The sequence below is a fragment of the Balaenoptera musculus genome, chromosome 16, assembly GCF_009873245.2.
Source record: "Balaenoptera musculus isolate JJ_BM4_2016_0621 chromosome 16, mBalMus1.pri.v3, whole genome shotgun sequence".
Lineage (NCBI taxonomy): Eukaryota > Metazoa > Chordata > Mammalia > Artiodactyla > Balaenopteridae > Balaenoptera > Balaenoptera musculus.
In genome coordinates this window covers 73,218,285-73,244,422 of record NC_045800.1, presented here as the reverse complement: position 1 = coordinate 73,244,422, position 26,138 = coordinate 73,218,285, and the positions used below count along the sequence as shown (strand labels likewise).

Sequence of the window (26,138 nt, the reverse complement as noted above, 5' to 3'; positions counted from 1 at the left end):
AAATTCTAATAAGTTACATGAGGCTCCAAATTCTATGAAACCAAAAAAGATTAACTCAAAGAAAAATCAATTCAGTGTCTAAACTGGCCACATCACCGGACACTGAGAATAAACTCCCAGGTTTACTTTGAGGGAAGTACCATTTACTATTAGACAATGAAACTTTTAACAACAGATCCTTAAACTATAGGAAAATGTCCCCAGGGCGCTAGCTTAGAAGGTTTAATTATTAGCTTAAAATAACTTGACTGTCAGCAAACATGCTGTTAATCCAACCAGGGAAAAGAAGTCCCCAAATTCTGGACAAGGTTCTGTTTCTTTCAACCAGTGTCAGGCTGGAGCCAAAGTTTTCCACATACAAAAGCTGTAGCTTCAGTTTTCAGAGCTGAATTTGCTACCATTCTACCTGTGACTTTTGGCTAAGTCACTGTTTCACTCTTAACATGTCCCTTCTAAACAAACTAATGGCATACTTTTCAAAGAGATACTCAGTTGATAGACAATTCCAATAAACAATACATAATTTTTTCCCAAGAATGCTCTCTTTTAAGTCTCAATCATAAATTGTTCTTTCAGTCACAAAGAGAGAATAGTGAACAATCAACACAATATTTCTTACTTATTGGAAAAGAGGATCTTTCTTTCACTGTGGAACAAAACTTAATTTTAAAACATGTGACCTAGATTGGTTCTCCCTGTTTTGCCAGTGAGCTCTTTTGCTATTATGCTTGAAGCACTACTGCCAGGTGGGGAAAAAAAGAACAAACGATCAACACATTCAATTGCGTAAAATTAAGGACTGAAAAACCACAAAAGAAGACAGCAGAGCATGTGTACATTTCACCAAATTCACATCCTTATCCAAAGAGCAAACTTGGGGATAATGTGAAAAATGAAAATGATTTCGGTTTATGACACATCATGGTTGTTTTAAATTAACTGTGAGAAAAGAGCAACGATAAAATACCTGGCAGAACGGGCCCCCAGACTAAAGCCCATGTAGCCCTCTGCGGGCAGAGAATCATCGCCCAATTCCTTAAGGTCTTGTGGCCCAAGATACTTGTCCGTGTCGCCTGTCATTGCATCTTCACCTGTGGATGCACAAAGCAAGCCCAAATCAGAAGCTTCCCTTTTGAAAATGTGTCTGTTGGGAAGAAAACTGCTCCTCCGGTCATTGGCCCATCACCCATTTTTCTCATGTTCACTTCCCCTCATCCCCCACCCCGGATAATATTTGAAACTGCCATTAGAAGGAAAAAGTATAGGTAGAGGTTAGTTCGTCATTTCAATAGTGAAATTATTGTGACCACCTAGAGGCGTGGGATAGGGAGGGAGGGAGGGAGACGCAAGAGGGAGGAGATATGGGGATATATGTATATGTACAGCTGATTCACTTTGTTATAAAGCAGAAACTAACACACCATTGTAGAGCAATTATACTCCAATAAAGATGTTTTTAAAAAAATAGTGAATTTAAGCAGCAGAAAGAGCTCCCGGCATTAGGTACCAATTTTAAACCATTTCCGTATCTCCTTCCTCCCTGCCTCAAGCCCCAGCTGACTAGAAAGGTTGATCTCTTCTGTCAGCTGGAGTTTTCCTGGCCCAACCACGATGAGGGCAGCTTGTCTGAATGGACCTGGATTGCAAAATAAGAGGCACCTCTTCATTACTGTTCTGCAAATTATATGTGGGAAGGGAACCGACTTTATTTTAAATGTTCTTCTCACACCCAGGATTTCAATTTGGGGATATGTAAAAAACTAGCAAGTTATTTAATCTGAACTACACATGCTCAACTGGGGAACCTTGAAACACATCCATTTTGAACTGTTTCGAAATCTATCAAATTAACAACTCAGTCTAGCTGCCCCAGGGCTTGAACCCTGCTTGGAAAGCAGCTCTACCTTCAATAGAGATCAAATGGGGGCTTCAGCAGTTGTAAAGAAGGATGATATAAATTGCTCTTGAACCATCTATACAAAGAGTTAATTGCATAAAATACTTTTACTAGCTACGCACGTATAACATGACCTCACACGGGAATAAACCACATTCCAGGGGTGACAGGGCAGGTTTTCCAGATGCCTTTTGCCCTCTGGGACATTTCCCATCCTTCTCAAAATGCAGCACGGGCTGTGGAAAAGTTCCTTTCACAAACAGGCAAACCCTATCTCCTTTTTATGACTCTTGTTCTACTGGATACAAGCTTGGCTGGCCAAGCAGGATTTCAGAGGAGTACATGCTACGTTTTCTCAAAGGTAAGCGATTTCACCCACTCCAGCTCTATTTTCCCGTCCTTCATTCAGCCCTGTTTATAATTTGCATTCATTTAAACTTGGGAAACCACAAGAGTTCAGCTTTTAAGCTACCAATCAAGTCTAAAAATCCAATATCAACTACCGTTTTCGCAAGTGTAAAAACCAAACAGATCAACTTTCCATAGCTACCCGGCTACCCGGTACCAAGAGATTATTTTAAGTAACTATTTACAGCTGGGCTATTTGCACATTCACTACATAGAAAACAAAAACAGCACACAACAAATACGACTTAAAGAAAGATCTTACTCTGTGGCAAAGCCATTTCCACCAGGCTGGGCTGATCAAATGTTTTCCTGATGTTTCCAGGAATCCCTGAAGCAGTGATTTAGACTCTACCTCCAAATCAGCCCAAACAAACCAATCCCTGGGTTGGATCCACTGTCTTCACCACCTCCTCCAAGTTCCTCTCAGCATCTTCGTCTCCTCGCCAGCAACTGAAGAATTACACCTCTTTTCCTGCCCATCAGTGTTCAAAGATTTTCAATATTTCAGATGAAATAAAACAAAAAACAAAAAACCAGACCCCAAATCTGGCTACATTTCATTGAGATCAAGATCCTTTTTGATCACTCCGCAGACATCCTTTTAAAACTCCTTCTGATTGGATTAAAAACTCCTCTGGCAAGCCTCTAGCAGGACCGAATGGTGACATAAATGCAAGCCCCTGAGTTATTTGTATGTAAATATGAGGACTGCTCCAGTGTAGGCTTTCGGTAATTTGATACCGATGCCCGGTGCCTAACCGGGTAGCCGAGGCAGCCTGAAATCTAGGGAGAGCCGGCGAGCGAGCCGCTGCATTTAATTAGGAGGCGACTCTTCTCCAACCTGAAGGAACAAACGGCCAACCCAGGTAGAGAGGAAAAACAGGAGAAGAAAACAAAGAAGTGGCCCAGGCAGGGAGTGGCAGAGAGCTCCGGGCAAACTTTAACTTTGTTCTCAGCTGGGAACACCAGGAGCCTGGGTTATTTATGGTCCCTGTCAGGTGGAAGGAGGGGAAAAAAAAAGAGAGGGAGGGAGGGAGGAAGGGAGGGCGGACTTGTCCTCCGGTTGAGGTTGGGAAACTGTGGGGCAGAGGGAAGCGGCCGTGATCCTCAGAACTCTCCGAGAAGCACTGGAGAGCAAGCATATCACCGCTGCTTTTGATCCAGAGCCGCAGGAAAGGAGAAGTGAGACAAGCCGGGAAAATGGAGTGCATATTCTGTTTTAACTTCAGCACAAGCTCTTTCAACTCTTTGATACGATCAAAGCCACTAACTGGGCCTCCCTCCTGGAGGGGGTCCCTGGAGATGGGGAGAGGGGGAGAGGCGGAGGGGCCTGGGTTGGCTGGGGAGGTCTTGGCTGCGAGGGGCTGCAGGCAGCCAAGGAGGCGCTTCTGTCACCGCGCTGTTCCACCGCTTCCCTCTCTCTGGGGCTCCTGGCCTCCCTTCCCAGCTGTTCCACCCTGTTTTTGTTGGCAGTGGAGGGAAAAAGCTAGCCGGACTTCTGCGTCCTCCATCTGGGTACACGGGAGAGGCAATTTCAATTGCTTTTTCTCAGAAGGGCTGGAGCGTCAGGCTAGAAAGGGTCAAGGGTTTTGACATTATCTTGAAGGAAGTGGTCTGCAGCATTTTTGCATATATTGCATCTATCTCTTCGACTGTTACCTAAATATACAGAAATGTGCATCTGTAGAACTGAGGAGGTGGGGTACAGATTTGTGGTTCCTGGATCAATGCATAAATAATGACTCGTCTAATATTCAGACGATACGACACCTGGTGCTTTAATTTGATCCGGCTATAATCAACACTGAAAACACCCAGAAAGAGAAGGGAAGCCGTTTATAATGCCTGGTACATATGGAAAAATATTCCCCCCAATAATAATATAAACATAATAAAAAGAATCATTTCCAGCTCCGTAAAGAATGGAAGGGGAAGTCATGGGTAACACGGAGAAAATGTCTGAAGGTTAATCTTTTTTCCGCAAGCGCACTTAAAATCCAAACTACTGGGACTTCCCTGGCGTCCAGTGGTTAAGACTCCATGCTTCCACTGCAGGGGGCACGGGTTTGATACCTGGTCAGGGAACTAAGATCCCGCATGCCACATGGTACGGCCAAAAAAAAAAAAAAAAAAATCCAAACTACTTAGCAAAGCCTGATTCAATGGTGCTTGCTCATTCAAGCTTCCTAACAAGACCTGCAAAGAAAGGTTCCTTCCTCATGACTTCTTGGCCAGCGTCTCTCCGGCCACTCCTACACACCCATCCTGCCCTTCTGTTACATATAATTCTTTCAGTCCCTAGAACTCCTGAAACTCTTTAGACTTTGAACCACTACATAGGGTGTACTCCCTTGATGGAATCTTTACCCCTCTTCTTCTCCTGAGTAGTTTCTCCAATCTTGGACTCTTTCTAGAACTCCTCCCATCCTCCACTCACCATCCTAAGTTCGGTGTCCCTCATGTGGGCTTCCCTTATCAGAGTGCATTGGCAGGAAAAACACCTGCTTGGTCCCTCCCACGGAAGAGTGAGATGAGAACCCCAAAACAAGAACCCAGATTTTCCTGGACCTGCCATATTGTAAGTGCCCCATCAATATTTTTGGAATTCATGATTGCTTTTATTAAAGAGGTTGGTGGTTTTGCTTTTTTTCCCATCTACATGCCACAGCAACTTCGTATTCATTTGGCATGCCAAGCTTGATGACTGGTAAACAGTAAAATTTCAATAAAATTAAGTTTCTATTTTTTTTCTACATATCCTTCTTAGACTTCAGAAATGGTCTCTATGAAACCAAAAGAAGCCCAGAGCCGGGATGGGGATGGGAGCTGTCAATACATTTGGCCAAAGATTAAAGTAGTCTTATGACTATTAAGTAATAGTAATTAAGTAATTATGCATTTACCATTTTAGAATGATGAAAACATTTCTTACAAGGCACGGAATTTAGAGGTAAAGGCAATGGTCTTATTTGAATGCAATTTTGCATAGTAGGTGGTGCCTGGATTCAACTTCAAGCTTCATCACTTATTGATTAGGTGAACTCTGGGATACTGTTTACTTTGAGTCATAGTTTCAACCTCTACCAAACTGGGATAACAACTCTGCCTCTATCCTAAGACCTCTTGGGGGGATTAAATGAAATAATGCACAAAGAAAGGGTCAGCACTAACTGTTAGTAGTATTCAGTAACACAGCTTTCTTTAGTGTTCAAACATCTGAATGCATGAACTCATACAGTTAGCATTTAAAATGCTACTATTGATACTGCTTGGGGCAAAATCCAACCATAGCACCAAGCCTCCCTGCTTTGCATGGCCTAACGCAGGGCCAGGTTCATCACAGATACTCAACAAATACCTGTTGATTGAATGAATGGAGGAACAATATTAATACAACTAACTCTCATTTCAATCAACAAAATATTCTCTAATTATTGTATAGTATGACACACTAATATACCAAAGATTAGAAAGGAATGAGATGAACTATATTGAGTATCTTGTTAACTACCTCTAATCCATTCTATAATCCCAAAATATTTTGATTAGTAACAGCCTCTGACCAACAGGTACAAATAATTATATTTGTAATATAACAAAAGTAATATTTCTATGAATGAACAACACTCATACAATATCAGATATATTTAGTTAAAATATATGTATTACCAGAACCCACAAATTTTCACTTACTAAACACTCGTGTGGGTTTGTGTTTCCTAGAAGCATTTGGTGCAGTGGCATAACCGTTGTGTTGAAGATAAATCTGACTATTTTCTGGCAAAGAAGGTGTGGTAGCTAGAGTTTAAAAATGCCCTCTCTACCCCATCCAATGAACCAACTCTCCTTGTATCCATGCCTGTGTACTGCCCTTGTTTAAATCTGAACTGGCTCAATGTTTGAACACTAAAATACAGGGGAAGTGATTTTACATGACTTTGGACTTTGAGTTCAAGGATACCTTGCAGTTTCTGCCTGAGTCTCTTTGGAGTACTTGTTCCAAAGGGGAAGTCAATCCCAAGGCAAGAAATTTGACTACCATGAGGCCACCTCATGTAAAGGTGTAAAGAAAGTCACGGTAGCCATGTGGAGAGAGATGCCAGTCAGCTCTCAGCTGTTCCAGCCATCCCGGCCGAGGTGACAGACCCTCGAACGATGACGTCACACTGAACGTCTGGCCATGTGACTCCCACCTTAGCTACCATCTGACTGCAAACTCCTGAAGGCTGTCTAGAACCCAGCTGAGGCCCTGTTAACTCACACAACCACAGGAGACGATGATAATAAATTAAACCACTGAGCTCAGAGGTAATAAGTAGTGGGAACAGAGGGGAATGAAAAATGACAAGGTCCAAAGGTAAGGCAAAACGGTCACAGACAGAGTGCCTAATGCACCCCTAATCAATTAGAGTGAGCTCTGCAGTGCGTTCTACGATTAGCGTAGACAAAGTCTGGGAGAAGCACACGGGTAAGCGCCACCAGAGGAGGCCTCACCTGTATGGAAGGGACTTTACGCCTTTCAAAATTATGAGCACTGATGTTCTTACTGCTAATCCATTTCTGACAATAAAATACCAGAGGCTGGAAAATGTTCAAAGAAAAACCCAAACACCCCAAATCTACCTTGATCTCACCATTCCCCAAATAATAAAAGCTGTCCAGAGGCATTTCATGTCAATTTCGCAGCTACCCCTGCCTCCCAGTCCTATGATGAGGAGGTTCAGAGAACAGGTTTCCTGGACTACAGTCAACCCTCCAAAGATTCATGCACTCTGTCTACCAGGAAATAATACCAAATAGAATCAGGGACAAAGGAGACAAAGAGAATATAGTAAATGGTTATCAGGACTGTGGTTGGTCACGTAGCTGTGCCTCATTCCCTTTCAGAATTCAACTCACTGGTCCCGAATCAGTACATGGGGGAATATACCTAACCCAACTTCCTTGCAATCCTTCATTATGCCCGCTAATGATTTTTCATGGTGAATAAATGAAACAGTTCTTGGCTTATTATTTAAGCGTTTTCATGCCCTAGGAGTTCTTTTCTTCTCCTTCTTTCTTTCTTTTTTTTTTTTTTGCATGTAATTTTCTTCTATTCTTTTCCATCTTAAGACCACTACTGAGGAATACTTCTGTTGCTTTTCCAGCGGTTGAAAGTTGCTTTCCCATCTGGCTGGAGACTAGCATCACAAAGAATATTCCTTAAGGTAACTATATCAAAGTATATTGTCAGAAACTTTCTCAGAAGTGTTTAATCCCTCTGATGCGAAATGCAGAATCTCCCCAAGGAATGTACTTTGTAACATTATGAAGCTGAAAATAATGCTACAAAACACCTCCAAATGAAATGATAGTAGAAAATGTCCAAATTACGTGGGATTTCAAAAAAAGCTAGATTAAAAAGAATAGAGAGGAACACAGTCTCTATGCTCTAGTGATTGATTAGGAGTTGATTACTTCATAGAACTCAGTGAATAGTCTTACTGAGAAGCAGTTAATGATCAGAATTGAGAAGACAAATTTACTGTGCTTGTTCTGAAAAGAGTGGTTTTTTTGATCATCACATAGCAAAGAGAGGAAATGTAAGCTACTGGGAAAATAAATCCTTTAGCCATTTCTAGTCTACGTTATAGAATAGTAGAATGAGATCACATCATTATAATCAACAACTATATTTATTGAGCATTTACTATGTTCTAGGCACTGTTTGGTGCTTTATAAGTATTATCTCATGTAATTCTCACAACAATCTTATAGAATTGTTATCTCCATTTCAAGATAAAGAAAAACCCAGTTCACAGTGGTAGAATAAATACCTAAGATTACTTAGAACATGGGGAAAATTGGATTCAAAATTAGTTGGTTTGACTACAGAGCCCTACTTTTAACTACTGCCAAACTCTATGCTATTGAACAAATACAACAAGAAATCAGTAAGCAAAATATCAGCTCCATGAAGGCAGGGGTTTTTGTCTTTTCGTTCCATATCCAGTGCCCAGAACAATGCCTGGCACATATTAGGTGCTCAATAAATGTGTGAGATGAAAGGTCAGTGATTGCTGTTGGAGAAAGGAACACTATTACTGGAGCAAGAAGGAGGGAGACTTACTTTTCACCGTAAACTCTTGTACCTTGGGAATTTTATACCATGTGCGTCTATCACCTATTCAAAAAATGAATAAAATTAACAAAACAAAACAAAATACAGGGACTGCAGATAAGTCATCTGTGTGTTCCCTACACCCGAAAAGGTATTTTGACAAATGTCAGTCTGCCAGGTAGGCATTAAGATGTGTACGTGCACCAGCAAGTATCCGGCAAAGAGGAAACGATACGCACGATATTTGACCTTACTTGCCTCTTTAAGACATGGAAGAGAAGAAATGACACGAAACAAGGCAGGAAGAAGGGAGTGCACAATATTAATGTGGTACTTCTGGTAGCTTCCCAGGGTTCTAAAGCCGTGGTTCTCAACCTGGAGGATGCATTAGAATCACCTGAAAACTCGCATTTCTGACAAGTTCCCAAGTGAATCCGATGCTGCTGGTCCAGGGACCACACTTTGAGAACCACTGGTCTAAAGGATCCTTACAAATGACAGTGATCTAATGGCAGCACTGATTCTATAGAATTCAGTGTCTGTTTTCCTAGCGGCTATTAGGAGCATAATTAAAATATCAGCTCAGCAAGTGAATTCAAGGAATGAGTGCAGTGTTCCTCAAATTTCAAGGGATGTATTTTATCAGCTGGGGACCTTGTGAAAATGCAGATGCTGATTCCGTAGGTCTAGGGTAGCCCTGAGATTCTGCATGGATAACAAGCCCCCAGGTGACTTGCTCCACTGTCTAACCACTTTGAGTGGTTAGACAGTGGAGCGCTGGGCTAGGACCTATGTTAGGAGCAAAGCCAACTCCTGCCTTTGAGGCATTTAGCCTCTAGTAAAGAAGCTGACACCAGGACACAAACCATGATACAAATACTGCACTCCGACTCCTGCTGGTTCCTACTGAGATCATGCTTTGTACGTGCTACACGCTGTGCTTGCTAACTGAGCACTTTACATGCACGTCTCACTTAATCTGCAACCCTGTGAAGCAGGTACTGTTATTCCCAGTTTACAGATGAAGAAACAGATTCAGAGTTATTTTTCAAAACTCACACATCTCGTTAGCGGAGGAGCCTGGATTAGAACCCACGCAGTCGGGTTGCCAGGCGCTTCCCCACCTTGCCACCAGGACAGAAAGTGTGTGTGAGAAGTTACAAAGTATTACAAGAGCACAAAGGAAGAGGGCAGCACGTGGGACTGCAGATCTGGCAGATGCTGAATGGAGAGTGTGTGAGTACAGGCAGGGAGAGAGGGGTGGAAACGGGAAGTTGGCCATCCCAGGCCACAGGATGCAGCCCGGAGGGACAGAACGGGAATGCTGGAGACCAGCGAGCAGCCGGCTTTACTAAAGTTACAGGCAACTGACTTGTAGGAAATGGGCTGGTTGGGTTAGATTTTTAGGGCCCTTGAAATTGGATTATAGACTAACAATTGCCATCCGAGTGACAAGCAACATAAACCCATTAATGGGTGACAATGCAATGACTTTGTCGACCCACATTGTTTCTGTTTTTGTTTAAACTGAAGACTGAAACTCTCAAAGCTCTCTCTCTTCCTCTGGTGCTGTCCTGGCCTAATTCTAATCCTAGAGCAGGAAACAGGATACATAGATAGTCATATCCATCTGATTACGAAAAAAGAAGGACTGCCATTTTTTGAGCATCTACTGTACGCTGGTCACTGCTCTAAGTGCTTTATGTGTATATTATTTCTTTTCATCATCTCAGCAACTCCATGGTATTATTAACCCTTTTAGAGACAAATAAAGGCAAATGAGACTCAGCCTATTTTATTTTTTGGAAGGTTCAAATAAGGAACATAAAAATCCAGATAATTTTGAAGAGAAAATCTTTTCCATAAATTCAAAACTTTATAATAAGATGTCTAGCTCCCCTAATGTTTAGACAGTAAGTTTTCATCATGAAGAATCCAAATGACTCTATTTGCTCATGTCTTTTCCCTCAATCTTCCGATATTTGCATTGTCAGAAGAGCACGGAAGCAAGAGTAGGAGGGAAGAGGAATATGGTAGTATGAGGACGCTCATCCACTCAAACTTTAGTTCTTTTTTTCTTTTTTTTTTTTTTTGGTTGCACCGCGTGGCTTGTGGGATCTTAGTTCCCGGACCAGGGATCGAACCCGTGCCCCCTGCAGTGGAAGCACGGAGTCTTAACCACTGGACCTCCAGGGAAGTCCCAAACTTTAGCTCTAAAAGTCTAATTCTAACCTAGAGTCACACAATAAATAAGGGGAAAGTTACTTAGTTTCCAGATGCTCATGCATTTCACTTTTCGTTTTGCAGTTGGCAAGGACTCCGGTGCACATTCTGAGAGGCTGATAAAAGGAAGGAGATGTTGTGTCGACAGTGGAGGGGCTGTGCCACCTACTTCCCGAGGTCCCTGTGTGTGGCACAGGCACTTCTGGGTCAGGCTGGAGGATCAGTGGATGCTTGGGACTCCATTATCTTCCGGGATGGAAGGAGGCTCAGGGCGAGGCTGCCCAAGCCCAAGGTAGAGAATGCAGTGAGCTCTCTCTCCTGCCCCCTCCCCCCCCAGCTGCCTCCTCCGTCAGGAAGGAGCAGATGCTGGGTCCTTCGCTTCAACCCTTTGTTTTCCAGCATCTCCTGGCAGCAGTGGTTGTCCTTTCAAAACAGAAAGTAAGTTCTGGAATATACTGTTGTCTTGCTTTCCTTCTCAAAAGATGTGAGAGCAATGGGGTAAGTTGAGACAATGGTTAGATGAGCAATGGGCGACACAGGTGGTCTTAAGAAGTGCGTGTCGGGCTTCCCTGGTGGTGCAGTGGTTAAGAATCCACCTGCCGAAGCAGGGGACACGGGTTCGAGCCCCGGTCCGGGAAGATCCCACATGCCGCGAAGCAACGAAACCCGTGCACCACAACTACTGAGCCTGCACGCCACAACTACTGAGCCCACGGGCACAACTACTGGAGCCTGGGCTCTGCAACAAGAGAGGCCACCGCAATGAGAAGCCTGCACACCTCAACAAAGAGTAACCCCCGCTCGCTGCAACTAGAGAGAGCTCATGCGCAGCAATGAAGACCCAAAACGCACCAAAAAAAAAAAAAAGAAGTGCGTGTCATTTTAAGGGATTCGTGTATCTCTCACCGGAGAGCCACCCACTGTCTTCTTTCTTTATTTCCCTAACTCCAGGTGGCGGTAAGATCCTGGCTTTATAGGTGGTCAAAAAGGAATCAGGCTTAAATGGCAAAGTTTGCACATCTCTTAAGCAACAACAAGAACAAGTAGCCGTTATCCCATGGAACAAATCACTCTTTTCTGCTCAGGATGATTTTTTTTTAAGAGTACAAAGTCAATCTGACTCTTTCCTCTTAAACATTATTCTGTTCTTTGTGGCTAGATGTATCTCTTTTTAAAAACTGTATAGCAGTTTACTATTCCTTAATCCAGGCTAGATATAGTTTCTAAAGTAAGCACGCATGACTCAGTGTTGGAACCTTTCCAGATGTAGCAATGAAAAACATCCCCTGTGATCTTGGTTGGGTTAATAAACAAACCCATCCCAGAAAGGAAAAAGAATTCTGTGTCTTTCCTGTGAAGAGCTAGAAAAAGACAATGTTGGGACAGACACTGTAATTTTTTCCTATTTTTATCAGTACTCCTTAACCCTAATCCAGAAATTACCCTCAGTCACCTAAGTAAGATTAGATGTTATACTGACTTGGTGAAACAGACACCGAAGAAGAGAGACAGAATGCAGGTGGAAAGGTTACTTGCACTGTTCTCATTACCTAAAACCTATGCCCCTTTTAAAGAAGACTAGAAAATGAATAAATTACTAGCCACAAACTAGCCCTGTGAAATCAGGCACTAAAATGGTTCTTATGTACAGAGAAATTAGGTTGCTAAATTCAAAGTGGCCGTGTCATGCCCTTTGGTTCCTTCTGTTCAGTCTTTCTTAGCTATTCGTCTAGACTCAACCCCACATCCAGAGCTCACTGGTCTTGGCCCTTCATTACTTGGGTGTATAAGGACCGTGTGTGCAAAACAGGAAGACGCTCACTGCCCCCCAGGTATAAAGCAGTGCCAGCATCGTGTGCATGTTGTACGCAAGGATCTGGCCTCTTCCTTCTCTTACACCCAAAGTGCTTTTTTTTTTTAATATTTATTTATTTATTTATTTTGGGGGACTGCATTGGGTCTCTGTTGCTGTGCATGGGCTTTCTCTAGTTGTGGCGAGCAGGGGCTACTCTTCATTGTGGTGCGCGGGCTTCTCATTGTGGTGGCTTCTCTTGTCGTGAAGCAGGGCTCTAGGCGCATGGGCTTCAGTAGTTGTGGCATGCGGGCTCAGTAGTTGCAGCTCGCAGGCTCTAGAGCGCAGGCTCAGTAGTTGTGGCGCACGGGCTTAGCTGCTCCACAGCATGTGGGATCTTCCCGGACCAGGGCTCGAACACGTGTCCCCTGCATTGGCAGGCAGATTCTTAACCACTGCACCACCAGGGAAGCCCCACCCAAACTGCTTTTCACCATGCAGGGCAACAAGCACCTGTTACTGGTTTGTCTTCTGTCTCCTACCTCCACCCACAGGGTGTGCACATACAAGGTAAAGACAGGTCAGGCCTGCTGTCAATTCTCATCCTCAGTGTGATTCTGGCCCAGGTGCTCAGACCACCCCTTCCCACGGGTTAACATCTTCCCCTGGTTCTCTAACCCCTCCTCTTCCAGACCCTCTGCCCACCATCCTGCCTTCCCCCGGCCAATCATTTTCGGTGCTGATGTTCCGTGGTGTCACCCTCCACTCTCTGCTTTCCCTGTAGTAAGAATGCCAGTGTCGGGGGCGGGGGTACGGGTGGCCAGGTGAGATCCCACTTCCCCATGAAGCAGGTCAGACGTTCTGGGTAGATGGGCAGGGACTAAAAGAATTGGGGGTGGGGGGGGAAATCTTATTCAAAATTACAACTTGTTGGGCTTCCATGGTGGCACAGTGGTTGAGAATCCGCCTGCCGACGCAGGGGACACGGGTTCGAGCCCTGGTCCGGGAAGATCCCACATGCCGCGGAGCAACGAAGCCCGTGCACCACAACTACTGAGCCCGTGTGTCACAACTACTGAAGCCCACGTGTCTCAGAGCCCGTGCTCCACAACAAGAGAAGCCACCGCAATGAGAAGCCCGCACGCCGCAACTAGAGAAAAGCCCACGCGCAGCAACGAAGACCCAATGCAGCCAAAAATAAATAAATAAATAAATTTATTAAAAGAACAAAATTACAACCTGTTTTGGGCAAATGAAGAAACCACCTATTGACCTTGGTCAATAAACATGCTGATTCCCTGACAGCTCTTCAACAGTTCCTGTTCCCATTCGTGCCACAGGCTGCTCCAGCTGCTCATCTGTCACAGCTTCTTGAGGGAAAAACATACACTACATGAGACCTACTTATTCTGGGTCTGAATCCACGAGGTCCTGGATGTGGTAGTTGCTGAGGTCAGCAGGGATTCCCAAATGGCCTGTGCTCATCTGACTGGACTTTCCCAGGCAAGTTTCTCCCAGGGCGTCCTCTGGAACTCACTCTTCTGGTTTCTCTCTCCATTGTTCACCACTCTGTCTCCATATCCGCTGGCACTCCTCTTCCTCTTATTGTCAGTGTGCCTGGAGTTTTCCCTTCCACCCCGTGCCCTGCCGGAGGGTCCTCTCCAAGGCCAGTGCCTGGCTCCCCCGTCTCATGCCGAGCTCTTCTGTGGGGTCTTCTGCTTCCTGTCTCTGATGCTTTGACCTTGAACTTGGAACACTGCTTTCCAGTCCCCACCCTTCTCCCCACCCCCCCAAACTTCTGCTTGTCCACATTCTATTCCGTAAAATTCAGCCTTCTTGAGGCTGTCACTCACCTCCCCTTCTTGTGAATTTCCTTGTCACTTTCATGTGTTCTCTTACAGCATCTCATTGAAAGTCAAAAAAACTAAATTCAAATTCCAGTTTCCTTGGCTTGTGAACCTGAACAAATATCTTAAACTCTTTGAGCCTTGGATTCCTTAGTAAAAATGAGGATTAATAAAACTTTAAATTAGGACTTTGAATTAGGACTAAATGTAAACTAGGAGTAATGATAGTACCAAAAATGCTCTCAACTACTTTGAGAAAATTAAGCAAGATAAGGTGCCTTGTAACTAACGTTCACTGAGATGTCTGGGCTAAACTTTATACATTAACTCATTTAAAACTTACAATAATCTGATCGCTGTTCGGCTCTTATCTAAATTACCAGGCACCATGGAGGTTAGAGGTTAGAGACAGGGATTCGAGTATCAGCCCCTGCACTGACTTGCGTGACCTTGACCAAGGTCGTTAACCTTGCTGGAACTGATTTTCCACATCTGTAAAATGGGAATACCAATGGCTCTAACTTAGAGGGTCACTGTGAGAGTTAAAGGACATAATGCATGAAATGTATGGAGCTTAATGCCTAGCACACAGAAAGGGCTCAATACATGGTAAGCCCCTTGGTTTGTGATGTTGAGAGGGCTCATCTATATGGAATCCTGGGGGGAGGGGGATAGAGACCCAGGTAAATGTGTGGATGCACTCCCCACCCCCACATGAGGACGTCTATGTCTATGTCCTAAGTGCTATGACAGTGATAAACACAGCTCTGCTCCCAGGGAGCTAAAAGCCTACTTTGAAAGAAAATAAAATTAACCAAAATGTGGCAAACTACGGTCTGGGCAAAATCCAGTCTCCTGCCTATTTTTGTAAATCAGGTTGTATTGTCCCCCAGTCACGCCCATTTGTTTAGTTAGATATTGTCTCTGGCTGCTTTTGGCTACAAAGGCAGAGTTGAGTAGCTGGGACACAGACCACGTGGCCTGAAAATTTGAAAATATTAACCGTTGGCCCTTGACAGAAAAAGTTTGCAGCCCTCTGAAATTAATGACTAATATATTGAGATGAGTATTAGGAAGAAATCAAAAAGTGTGATTGAGAGAATGGAAAAGAGGTGACCAGGGGCCACATCACAAAGGACTCACTGACCACGGAAGGGCCCTGAGTTTTACTCTAAGTGCATCATAAAGCCTTGGGAAGTTTTTATTTTAGCTTTGTCTCTGTACTCTTTTGGGGGTTGTATGTGTATTATTTAGAGGGGGGGCTACTTTTATCACTAAATACAGCAACCCCACAGATGAGTACGTAACATGTAAACATATATTTTAACAGATTGGTGTAAAATAAATACCATAGAGGTTAAGAAACAGGACATCAGCACCCCAGGAGCTGCCTCTCACATTCCTATCCCCATCACACCTCCTCCTCCCTCCTCATGGTAATCGCTTTCTTTATGATATTATTTTCCTGTTTTTTTAAAAAAATAGCCTCCCTATCTAATTTTATAATCCTACTTTAGCCTTACCTTGTTTGGATGAATTCTGTTGTCTTTGCATAACCTACAACCCAACAACTACCATCCTAGGTCTATACCCTGTGGAAATGTACACATATGTATGTGTACCAGGAAACATACATAAGGTTTGCAGCAGCTCCACACTGGAAACAACCCACATTTCCATCGACATTAGAATGGACAACTTGGGGGCTTCCCTGGTGGCGTAGTGGTTGAGAGTCTGCCTGCCAATGCAGGGGACACGGGTTCGAGCCCTGGTCTGGGAGGATCCCACGTGCCGCGGAGCAACTGGGCCCGTGAGCCACAATTACTGAGCCTGCGCGTCTGGAGCCTGTGCTCCGCAACAAGAGAGGCCGCGATGGTGAGAGGCCCGCGCTTGCCACAACTGGAGAAAGCCCTCGCACAGAAACGAAGACCCAACACAGCCATAAATAAATAAATAAATAAATAAATAAATAAATAAAAATGATAAAACGAGAGAGTTGACCTTAAAAAAAAATGTTACATCCAACTTTGACATTCTATTAAAAAAAAAAAAAGAATGGACAACTTAATTATGATACAGGCATATGGAATATTATATAGAAATGAAAATGAATGAGCTACAATTATATGCAACAACTTGAATGAATCTTGAAAACGTAGCTGTGAGCTTCGGAGGGCTTGAAACTGGGGAATGGAATAACATGATCCGATTTCCATTTTTAGAAGATTGCTAAGAATGCTGTGCAGAAGGCTGAGTCTGGGGGGGGAAGCGTAGACGTGGAGACACGTAAAGAGGCCCCTGCAATATTCCACGGGTGGAATGTCGGCGGGGAGGATTAGGGTGGTGGCAGTGGGAAGCGGAGGGAGGTGGGATGCATTCTGGAAGCAGAATCGATATGACTTGCTGATGGACTGGATAAGGGAGGATGTGCAGAACCACGTATTTTGGCTTGGGTGATGGAGCCATTTACTGGGATGGAGAAGGGTGGGAAGAGACACTGTTTTGGGGGGTACGTTTAGGGCAGGATGAGATATCTGTGAGACTAACTGGAAAGTACATGGCTGGGTAAGTGTACAGTGTGGATGAGGGTCACTAAATAATTCCAAAGACAGGATGGACTTTGTTTTAGAATAAAGGCCTCTGTCTCAGCCCGCAGGTCTTTTTCTTTAGCTGGAAATTCTTTTAAATTCACGAACTATTCTTTGAAATGCAGACGCCCCTTGGGAGAGTCATTAGAAAGCTGTTTATCGAGTCAATACGTAGGCTAGGGCTGTCTCAGTGAGAAGGGGTATAATGGCAGGAAAAGGGAGCAAGGCAAGCAAATTTTCTCCATCTTGCCTGTTCTCAGAAACCTGTAAAACTATCCTTTCCTTTCAGTCTCCCTCCTCTTGGATGCAGCCGTGCAAACACATATTGGAGAGCTGCCGTGTGCAAGGCCCTGTGCTAGGCTCTGGGGATACACCAGAGACTAAGATTAGGTCTCTGAGTCTGGTATTTCATTTTGACTTTATGCCGAGAGTAGCATGCAACTATGTAATGTCTGTTTGAAAGGTCAATTGTAAGCAGAGAGATATCAGGCAAAAGGCTGGCTGGATGTTAGGATTGAACAGGTATTTGTAAAATGATAAAATTTCAGGCAAAGGACAATTTCTGCATAACAGTCACCACTCCCTTGGAGGACCTGGAGGCAAGCTAATCTCCAAGGCTTCTTTCCAGATCCGTAAAGCTGAAAACATAATAGTCTGATTTATTTATTACGATGAGTAGGAGATCAGGATAGTCCAAAGCATTCGGTGAGAAGAGGTCCTATAGGACATTTCCCCCAATAAAAAAAATTCATTCTTGGGTTCTCTATATAAGAACACAGGTCACGTTCAAGTAGCTATGAAAGAGATGACCTAATTCCACAGACTTTCACATCTGTCTTCTTGTCCCACTCTGCCACTAACCTGGTTGGGTAAGTCACTCAACATTTATTTGGGCTTTACTTTCTCATCAGTATAATGGAGAGCTTGGACTACAGGTTACTAATCTGCCCTTTGAGTTCTCTGAAATCTGTGGATTTCACTTTGCTGGGGCTTCCATTAGGCACTGATTTGGGTACAAAGCTGAGGTGAGCTTGACTCTCTCATGATATCTGATGGAATGTTAGTGCTTTATTATATCTCAAACCTATACCTACTGACAATTATTTTTATTTTTTTAGAATTTTTAAAATAAGTTTTTATAAATAATGTATCCAAAGATTTTGACCCACTACATAAAGTAAGAATCTTACTCTTTAAGAAAAATATACAGATTTTGGTTAAGAATTTAAATTCTGAGAGGCTCAAGCCTGATGTCAAACCTTTAGATTTCTACTGCCTCAATTCCAAAGGACCAGTGGATAGCAATTTTAGTACGCATAATTAGTTTTTTCCTGGGTCAGACAGCTTTATTCTGCTTCATTAACCCCTTCTGTGCTCCTTGATGGATATTGGAATCTGGTTTCCAGATTTTTGGATTTCCTTTAATAGGAGACTTCACAATCTGGTAGATTGTGGTATACCTAACTGACAGTTATATCTAAGTGTACTTAGACTCTTACTTTTTTCTTTTAATATTTAGTGTCTACATTTGATCCTGAAAGAGCTTCTATAGTCCTATCAGAATTGTAAGAAGCTAAGAATTAAATAATTCTTCCCAGCAAGGGTTGTGTCACCCAGTTATTTCGCAAACCTGTTCAGCGGAGTCCTATTTCACAGAGCTGCCTTTTGGGTTTTTACTTTCCATGGCTTAATTCCAGTTCTCATTATGTCCCATCTATAGTTCTTTAAATCTATTACTATAACCCAACCCACTAGAATCCTGCAAGCTAAAATAACAGTATTATACATTTTTTTAAATTGACAAAATACATTTTATAGGAATTTACAATGTAAAATCATCGTTGAACCAAAGCCAATGGTGAAGTCTCCTGGGAGGGAGACTCAAATTAGAAGACAACTCGAATCTTAATCTCAATTTTCTTCTCTTTTTCCTTTTTTCCTTCCTCCCTCTCTCCCTCCTTTCTCTCTCCCTTCTCCTTCTTCCCTCCCTCCCTCCCCCTGCTCTCTCCCAATTTCATTTTTTCTTTCTTTTTAGTTACAAACTGAATTGCAATACATAAGACTCTAAGTGGTACTAGAATCAACAATAATTTTGCATGTATATTAATTTTATATGCGTGTCACGTATTTTCTGGGAAAGAAGAAAGTAGAGCATTAAGGTATTTGTGAATCAGTCTGGCCCTCTGAGGAGCTCTGTTTACCCCTTACCTGTAGAACATGCAGGCTTATCACCTGCTTAAAATTGTCTCTGTAGCTCTGCTGTGCTGACACTTCAACCTCTGTTCTACTCTGTAACTTGGCTCCATTGTTCCCTTAGGCCATTAATTGATAACATTTTTAGCCTTATTTTTCTGAAAATTTTTTTTGAGAAATTAATCTAAGTGTTTTTTTACCTATACTAATTTCTCATAGTGGATCAAAGAGAGAAGAGAAGGAGAAAGCAAAGATAAAAGAAAAGAGAAAGGAGGAGGAAAAGAGACTACCTTTGGCACTCTTCTCCTAATATTCCACTCAACTTTTATAATTTAGGATTAAAATTACATTTTCCCATGTTACAAACTGATTCTTCTTTTGTTAAGAAAAACCAGCAGCATATATTGCTTATTATTTTTATTGGCTTTTAAAAGCTGCTGATATTCTTAGCACCTGGGATACCTCAAGAACTTACTAGCTCTTATGTAGGGAGATTCACAACATGCTGTGGTTTCACAGAAATAGACATTTGCCTCCGTCCATAAGGGCTTAATGAAACAGGCAGCACCAAATCAGCCTACAGTGGCAAAGCCCTGGCAAGACTAAAGTTGTAGGGATCCTTTTAGAATTTAACTTTCAAAATGATTTGTTGTGGGATTTGGAGTAGAATAGAAATGCTAGTTCATGCAGCAGAGAATGATACAAACATGTGATAAAGGGCTACTGTGGCTTACTAGACCTCATGAAAGCAAAACTTAGGGACATTAGCCGATAGTAATATTAATAGGAGTCAATTAAGTATATATTATAACCTTGGAAATATCTTCATCTTCAATCATAGATCTTTAGTATTTATCATCTATGGACAAAGCAATAGCCCTGTATACTCTGCTTTGATCAGACTATACATCGAACGTGGTGTTCAGTTCTGGCCGCCTCAGTTTGAGATGGATACAGACACGATGAAATGTACATAGGAGATTGACCATGATGGTACGGGAACAGGGGAAGGAAGTGCCAATAGTATGCCCAGAGGAAGAAACACTGAGAAGAAATACGAAAAGCATTTTTAAATATCAGAAGGATTGTTACATGAATGAGGCAGCTTTTGTTGTGAATAGTGCCAAAGAGATCAGTTTGAATCACTGAGTTAAGGCCTGAATCAGTGACAATAATGCTCCCTAAAATGAAGAATATTTAAAGTCAGAGTTGTTCACGTGGAATAGGCAGTCTGGGAATTAGGGAATTCCCATCATGGACGCATTTGGGCATAGGATCTCGTAACAGAGGTAATTCCAGCACTGGGTGACGGTTGTTCAGACTGAGTGACCTTTAACCAACTCCCTTTCAACATTAAATGCTACAACATTATGAAGTCAAGAGCCATTTTATTCCAACAGCCCCTGGACACATCCATAAAGCAAGGGCTGAGTTTAAAGAAAGATGGATAAAATGAGAATGAAAATTTGCTTGTTCATTTCAAATTCCCAAGCTGAGATCAATCTAAAGGAAATGATTGTCATTTCTAGTTAAACAGCTAAATGAGATATCTTCAAATGAAGAGATTCAAAATGTCTTCTTTTTGGAAATTAGTTATCCACATGTATAAGGTTGTTACACAGTCCATTCAAACTTGGCCTCTCATCAATGCAGCTATTTGGGGATATCTTGTTAGAAACTAGCAAATCTTTAGGTCTGTGACTGTCATATTATATCTCATAATAATTTCATTTGACACCATATTTTGTGAGTGTATGCATCTTTGTGAAAACATCACTTTCCTTTTATCTTCTGCACAGGTGAAATTACTCTGAAAATGTTGCATAAGAAAGCAGCGAAATATAATATGACGTAAGGCATATTACTCGTAGAGTCCTAACGATGATGCAAATATTATCCACTGGGGGATAAACAGAGGTAAACATATAGTTGATGGTTTACAGAAAAAGAAAGAAAAATGATGAGTAGAAGCCTTTAATATTTATCAAAACATTTACAAACAATGAGACAGGTACTTTCAGGTCCCTAAATGACCATCAAGACATTAGCTCTCCTAGGCGGGCAATCCCCGGCTACAACGCACTTACACTTGGCAGTCATTGGAACTGAGAAAGCTAAAGTGACTTTGGATCAGGTAGGCTTTCCCACTATTTAGGTTTCCAATGAAATCTGGACAAATCAAAGAAGGAACCAGTAATTACAATACAGCCAACCCAGAGGCAGAGAAAGACTAGCTGCACTAAGACTGATCCAAGAGAAAAATACAACATGAGAGATGGAAAATGGAGAAGCAATCAGAACGCTGTTTGGGAGAGTCAGATGATGCAGAAAAGAAACATAAATATAATATAAATTCTACTCTAAGTAAACATTTCAGTATTTCAGTAAAAAGGCCAAAATTTGCCATCTTTATCATATTTATTTACTGTAAAAATGCTAGTTTTCCAATGAACAATAAGGATGTCATTCATTAATATAACTACATAACATGACCTGGTCATACGCACTGATTTTTAAGTAAGGCAGAAAACTAGTAGTTTCTTTTAAGCACATGAAGAATAGTTACAATCATCTATAATTTGTCTCTTTCATGAAATTAATATTGAAAACTTACATTTTGAAAGCAGTTTTGTTCGGGTTGAGTTTTCATTATGAGTTCAAGTTCAAAAGTAGCTTTCACTGCAAAGCTCAGAGTACATCTTAGAATGGGCATTTGATCCCTTCCCTTATAAACCCTCTCTCATTAAAAAAAATATTTTAGATATGAACATTAATCAGATTTTACTTTCTAGATTTTCAAATGTAAACAATAAAAACAATTTTTTCTGCTTAATAGAAACAAATAGTAAGAAAGTAATCCAGATAGTTAGTAACACTTGCATTTTCAAATTGAAAAATGCGTTCAAGGAGAGGGGATTCAAAGAGACTAAAAGAAGACAGTCAGTGATACCAAATACATGTTGTTTAAATGATACATTAATTAATAATTGCAAGATAAAATGAAAAGTTAGTAACTCAAGGAAGGGTTACATTTCAAAGATAAGAAATGGAAGATAAAGCTGGTAGTTAAATTTTATCACAATAAAAATTCGCAAATACCTTCTTCAACATCTGAGATATATTCGCCATCACTGAGCATTTCAGGGGCGTTGGCTTTACGAACTGCATGATTTAAGTGAACAATGTAAGTGTGAAAAATGCATACTCTTGATACTACAACGAAACATATTAATGCTTCTAAAAACATTTTGCAATGAATTTTCTTCAGGAAAAAAATACAAAGTCACTCTTTGTTACTACGAACTCAAAGGAGGTTTTCATACCTTCATCATCAGACATGTCAAGAACTTCATTCATCGTTTCTGGAACATTCATTTTGTGCTTCTCTATGACAGTCTAGTAACAAAGAAAGCAGTCATTTTAGTATGAGCAGGCAGGACATTTTACTGAGACTATTCATTTCTTCCTAAATTCATCTGTTGGTTTACTGTGGGATTTGTGTGTTGAATATCTTGAAGGCCCCCTCATACAAAATGACATCAAAATTATGCCTTCGTAGCACTAAGTTCCTCATCATATACATGGCAGAGAACGAATACAAGGTGAAAGAATTCTAGTGGCAAAGCACACCAGCTTGAAAGCTTTAGGTCCCCAATAAAGCTTTTCAAAGGAAAAAAAGGAGAGAGATACTGCCTCCCTTAGTTCATTGCTATACTTCTTCATGGTCTTCATGGATCTGCCACCCCATTCCACTAAAAGTCTTAGCTGAAGATAAGCCAAATGATGGGCAAGAAGCATGTCTTTATTGCTTGTGCCAAGCCAGCCCCTTCTCGTTTTCCCTTCCTATGTGTATGTTTTAATTTCTAGAATAAATCACAATATTGAGACTCCAATAAATTATATAACTTTTACAACCATGTGTTTGCAGAAAATATTTTAGAGGTAATGCATTTGCAGGATAATTTTAACTGCCACAAAATTTTAAAGAATGGTATACAGTATGACAGAGCAAAGGCTTTACTGAATCTTTTACTTGCTCTTCGATGACTTTTCGCCTAGATAGATTGTATCCATCCAAAGAACACTGACAGTATTACTTGTTTGAAAATATTAATGACTTAATATGTTTTTGTTTAAAAATGAGTCCTCTTTTAATCTGAGCATATAGAAGACTAATGGTACAAGTCATGTTGAAGTAAAGCATTATTTCGTATTTTTTTCCAGCATGTAATACTGTAATTGAACATTTTCAAAAAATAAATATTTTATATTAGAACACTTTTAGATTTACAGAAAAATTACGAGGATAGTAGAGAGTGTTCACCCAGTTTTCCCTATGATTAACACATATTAGCATGGTACCTTTGTCACAATTCATGAACCAATATTGATTTATTATTATTAATTAAAGTCTATATTTTATTCAGATTTCCTTAGCTTTTGCCAAATATCCTTTTTCAGTTCTAGCATCCCATCCAGGATACCATGTTATCGTTCGCTGTCAATCTCCTTAGGCTCCTATGGCTAAGTTTCTCAGACTTTCCTTGTTTTTAATGACCTTGACAGTTTTGGGGTGAACTGGTCAGGTATTTTGTAGAATGTCCCTTAACTGAGATTCATCTCATGTTTTTCTCATTGATTAGACTGGGGTTATATGTTTTGGGGAGGAGGACCACTGTGGTAAAATGTCATTTTCATTACATCACATCAAGGGCATATACTGTCAACATGATTTACCAGGGTTGACGTTGTACTTGGTCATCTGGCTGAAGCAGTGTTGGTCAGCTTTCTCCACTGTAATGTACTCTATTTCCCCTGCTCTCCACACTATTTTCTTCCGAGGGAAGTTACTATACTCAGACACACTTGAGCAGTGGGGAATCATGATCTACCTCTCGGAGGGGAAAGTATTTTCATAAATTATTTGGAATTTTTTGCCTGAGAAATCTGCCTCTTCCTCCATAGTTATTCAATCATTTATCCGTATCAGTATGAACTCATGGATATATATTTTATACTTTGCACTATACCCCAATACTATTTTATTTCTTTTGTTCAAATTGTTCTGGCTTTGGCCATTGGGAAGTCTTTCAGTGGATTCCTGTGTCCCTTTAACACGTCCCATCATCTTGTGTATGTGTTTATTTATTTATTTACAGGGAGGGCCTTACTTTTTGGCACTACCAGAGGTTCCAGGCTCATCTTGTATATTTCCTGCCCCAGTTGTAGATTTTGTCATTTCTCCAAGGAGCCCTGGTTCCCTCCATTAGAGAATGCTGTTAGAAACCAACATCTGAGTGATAGAAGTAGTCTGCTCGTTGCTACTGAGGGAATTTTAAACAACGCAATTTAAATAGCTTAATTCGTATCTTTTGAATATCCGCTTCTAGCCACTCAGTTTCCTACTCTGTCATGATTGTAATGTCATTAACTAAAGCATCTTTCTCAGAATTGCCATATCCAACATGGCACTCCTATCAAAGATGCAGTATTCTTTTTAAGGCTGCTGAAGAGCTGATGCCTGCTTAAGGAGACAATGGTCGCTGGGGCTTCCATAACGGTCTGAACAAAGACCCACCTGTGGGCGGCTGCACTGTGCTTAGTTAGTTTAAGGGCACACACCCCACCCTGAATCCTGTCAGTCCTCTCTGAGCTAGATGACAGGCAACTGCAAAGGCAGGGCTGACAAGGTGGTGTCTCAGCTTGAAATAAAGTCTCAAATACCACAGTGCTGGGCTAGGTCTTAGGGACTTCAATGGACTCTTTTCTAGTCAATGTGAGTGTTTCATTTGGCAGAAGCCTCATTTACTTCACCGGGCAAACTGGACCTTCCTGTTAGCATGAGTAGTCTTTTCTCTCTGGCAGAAAATCACCTACCAAGTCAGCTGATGATGTTGAGTGAGAAATGGCATGACTCCCGTGCACATTCTTTCACTAGGAACCGGAGCCCTAAAACCCTTTTCTCTCAGTCCATTTCCTGAGTCTGTAACTTTACTTTCCCTGTGTGTAACTTTATTTTCTCCTAAAGCTCTTTTTGATATCAAAGAAACATTTTGAACTTCCCTAACAGGTGAGAAAATCATTGACATTTAATCAAATAAGATTTATATTTTGAACTATTATACCATCTTCAATTCTCTAACATTGAAACAGAAGTTTCACATATTTATTTCAGTGACTTCAAATCTTTTATAGCATGGTGACACTTGGCTGTTATTTAATACCTTGTCCTTCTCTCCGTTCCTACTCCCAAGAGAGTTACACGGCATATCTATAAAATTAAGGTTAATAAACATTATTTATTTAAACTCTTTTCTCGAGAATTTAATGATAGATTTTAAGACGATGAAATACTCAAGAGGTATATGAAAGCAATATGTAGGAATTTATTTCTATTCCAGCTATATCTTAAAGTTAGAAACGTGCCCTGGTTGACAACCCTTGCTCTAGTCCATTAAAGCTACTGTTTTCTCTTTTGCAAATGACAGCATTTCTCTTTTGTGATCAGTAGGCTGAATTTTTAGTTTCTAAAACCTGTACACAGCCAAACAACGCAACCGGCAGGTAGCAACAGAATCCTTCAAGCCACGATGTTTTGTACGAAGCACTGTATATCCAGACTGCAGACGTGAACTCTGCCTTCTTCGTGTTGGAAGGTGGCATATGAGAAAAGGAAGCACAGCTGATAATTCCAAGTGTTGCAGAGTCCTAAACTGACACTGTACCGACTCAATCTCGGGCCTGTGTGTTGAGTCATGCAGTCAGGAATAACTCAAGTAAACCTCTGACATGGGGCAATATCTGCTCTTGATTCCAAAGTTACCAAATCCCGATGGGGTTCAAAGGCACCAGACGGGGTTCCAAAGAAGTGATTTATCCTAGAGGCTGGCAGCTTGTGAAAATATGTGATGCAATAAGGCCTCCTGGTAAAGATTTACTTTAAGTCTGAATACCACATCCTATTGTTTTTCCTAGGAAAACTCCAATAGGTGAATGGAAGAGAAGCGAGCGTGGTGGGAAAAACTGATTTGGATCCTATCTCTAATGTTTCTCTAACAAGGCAAAAATATTTTTACAATAATGATGACAA

At 41.5% G+C, this 26,138-nt stretch overlaps 1 protein-coding gene across 5 annotated transcripts in view; it reads right to left on the bottom strand.

Moving 5' to 3' along the window:
* Positions 1-26,138, bottom strand: part of ANK3 (ankyrin 3) — a 686,669-nt gene that overhangs the window by 104,859 nt on the left and 555,672 nt on the right. For 2 of the 5 annotated variants that reach the window (XM_036828058.1, XM_036828060.1), the window contains 4 exons: positions 22,372-22,444; positions 22,148-22,210; positions 8,415-8,468; positions 968-1,091 (listed from right to left, as the gene is read on the bottom strand). In XM_036828058.1, the coding sequence (XP_036683953.1) occupies positions 968-1,091; positions 8,415-8,468; positions 22,148-22,210; positions 22,372-22,444 (314 nt within the window). Of the gene's footprint in view, positions 1-967; positions 1,092-2,567; positions 2,689-8,414; positions 8,469-22,147; positions 22,211-22,371; positions 22,445-26,138 lie in introns of those variants that run through there. The other 3 variants (XM_036828063.1, XM_036828061.1, XM_036828062.1) reach the window with 2 other exon arrangements.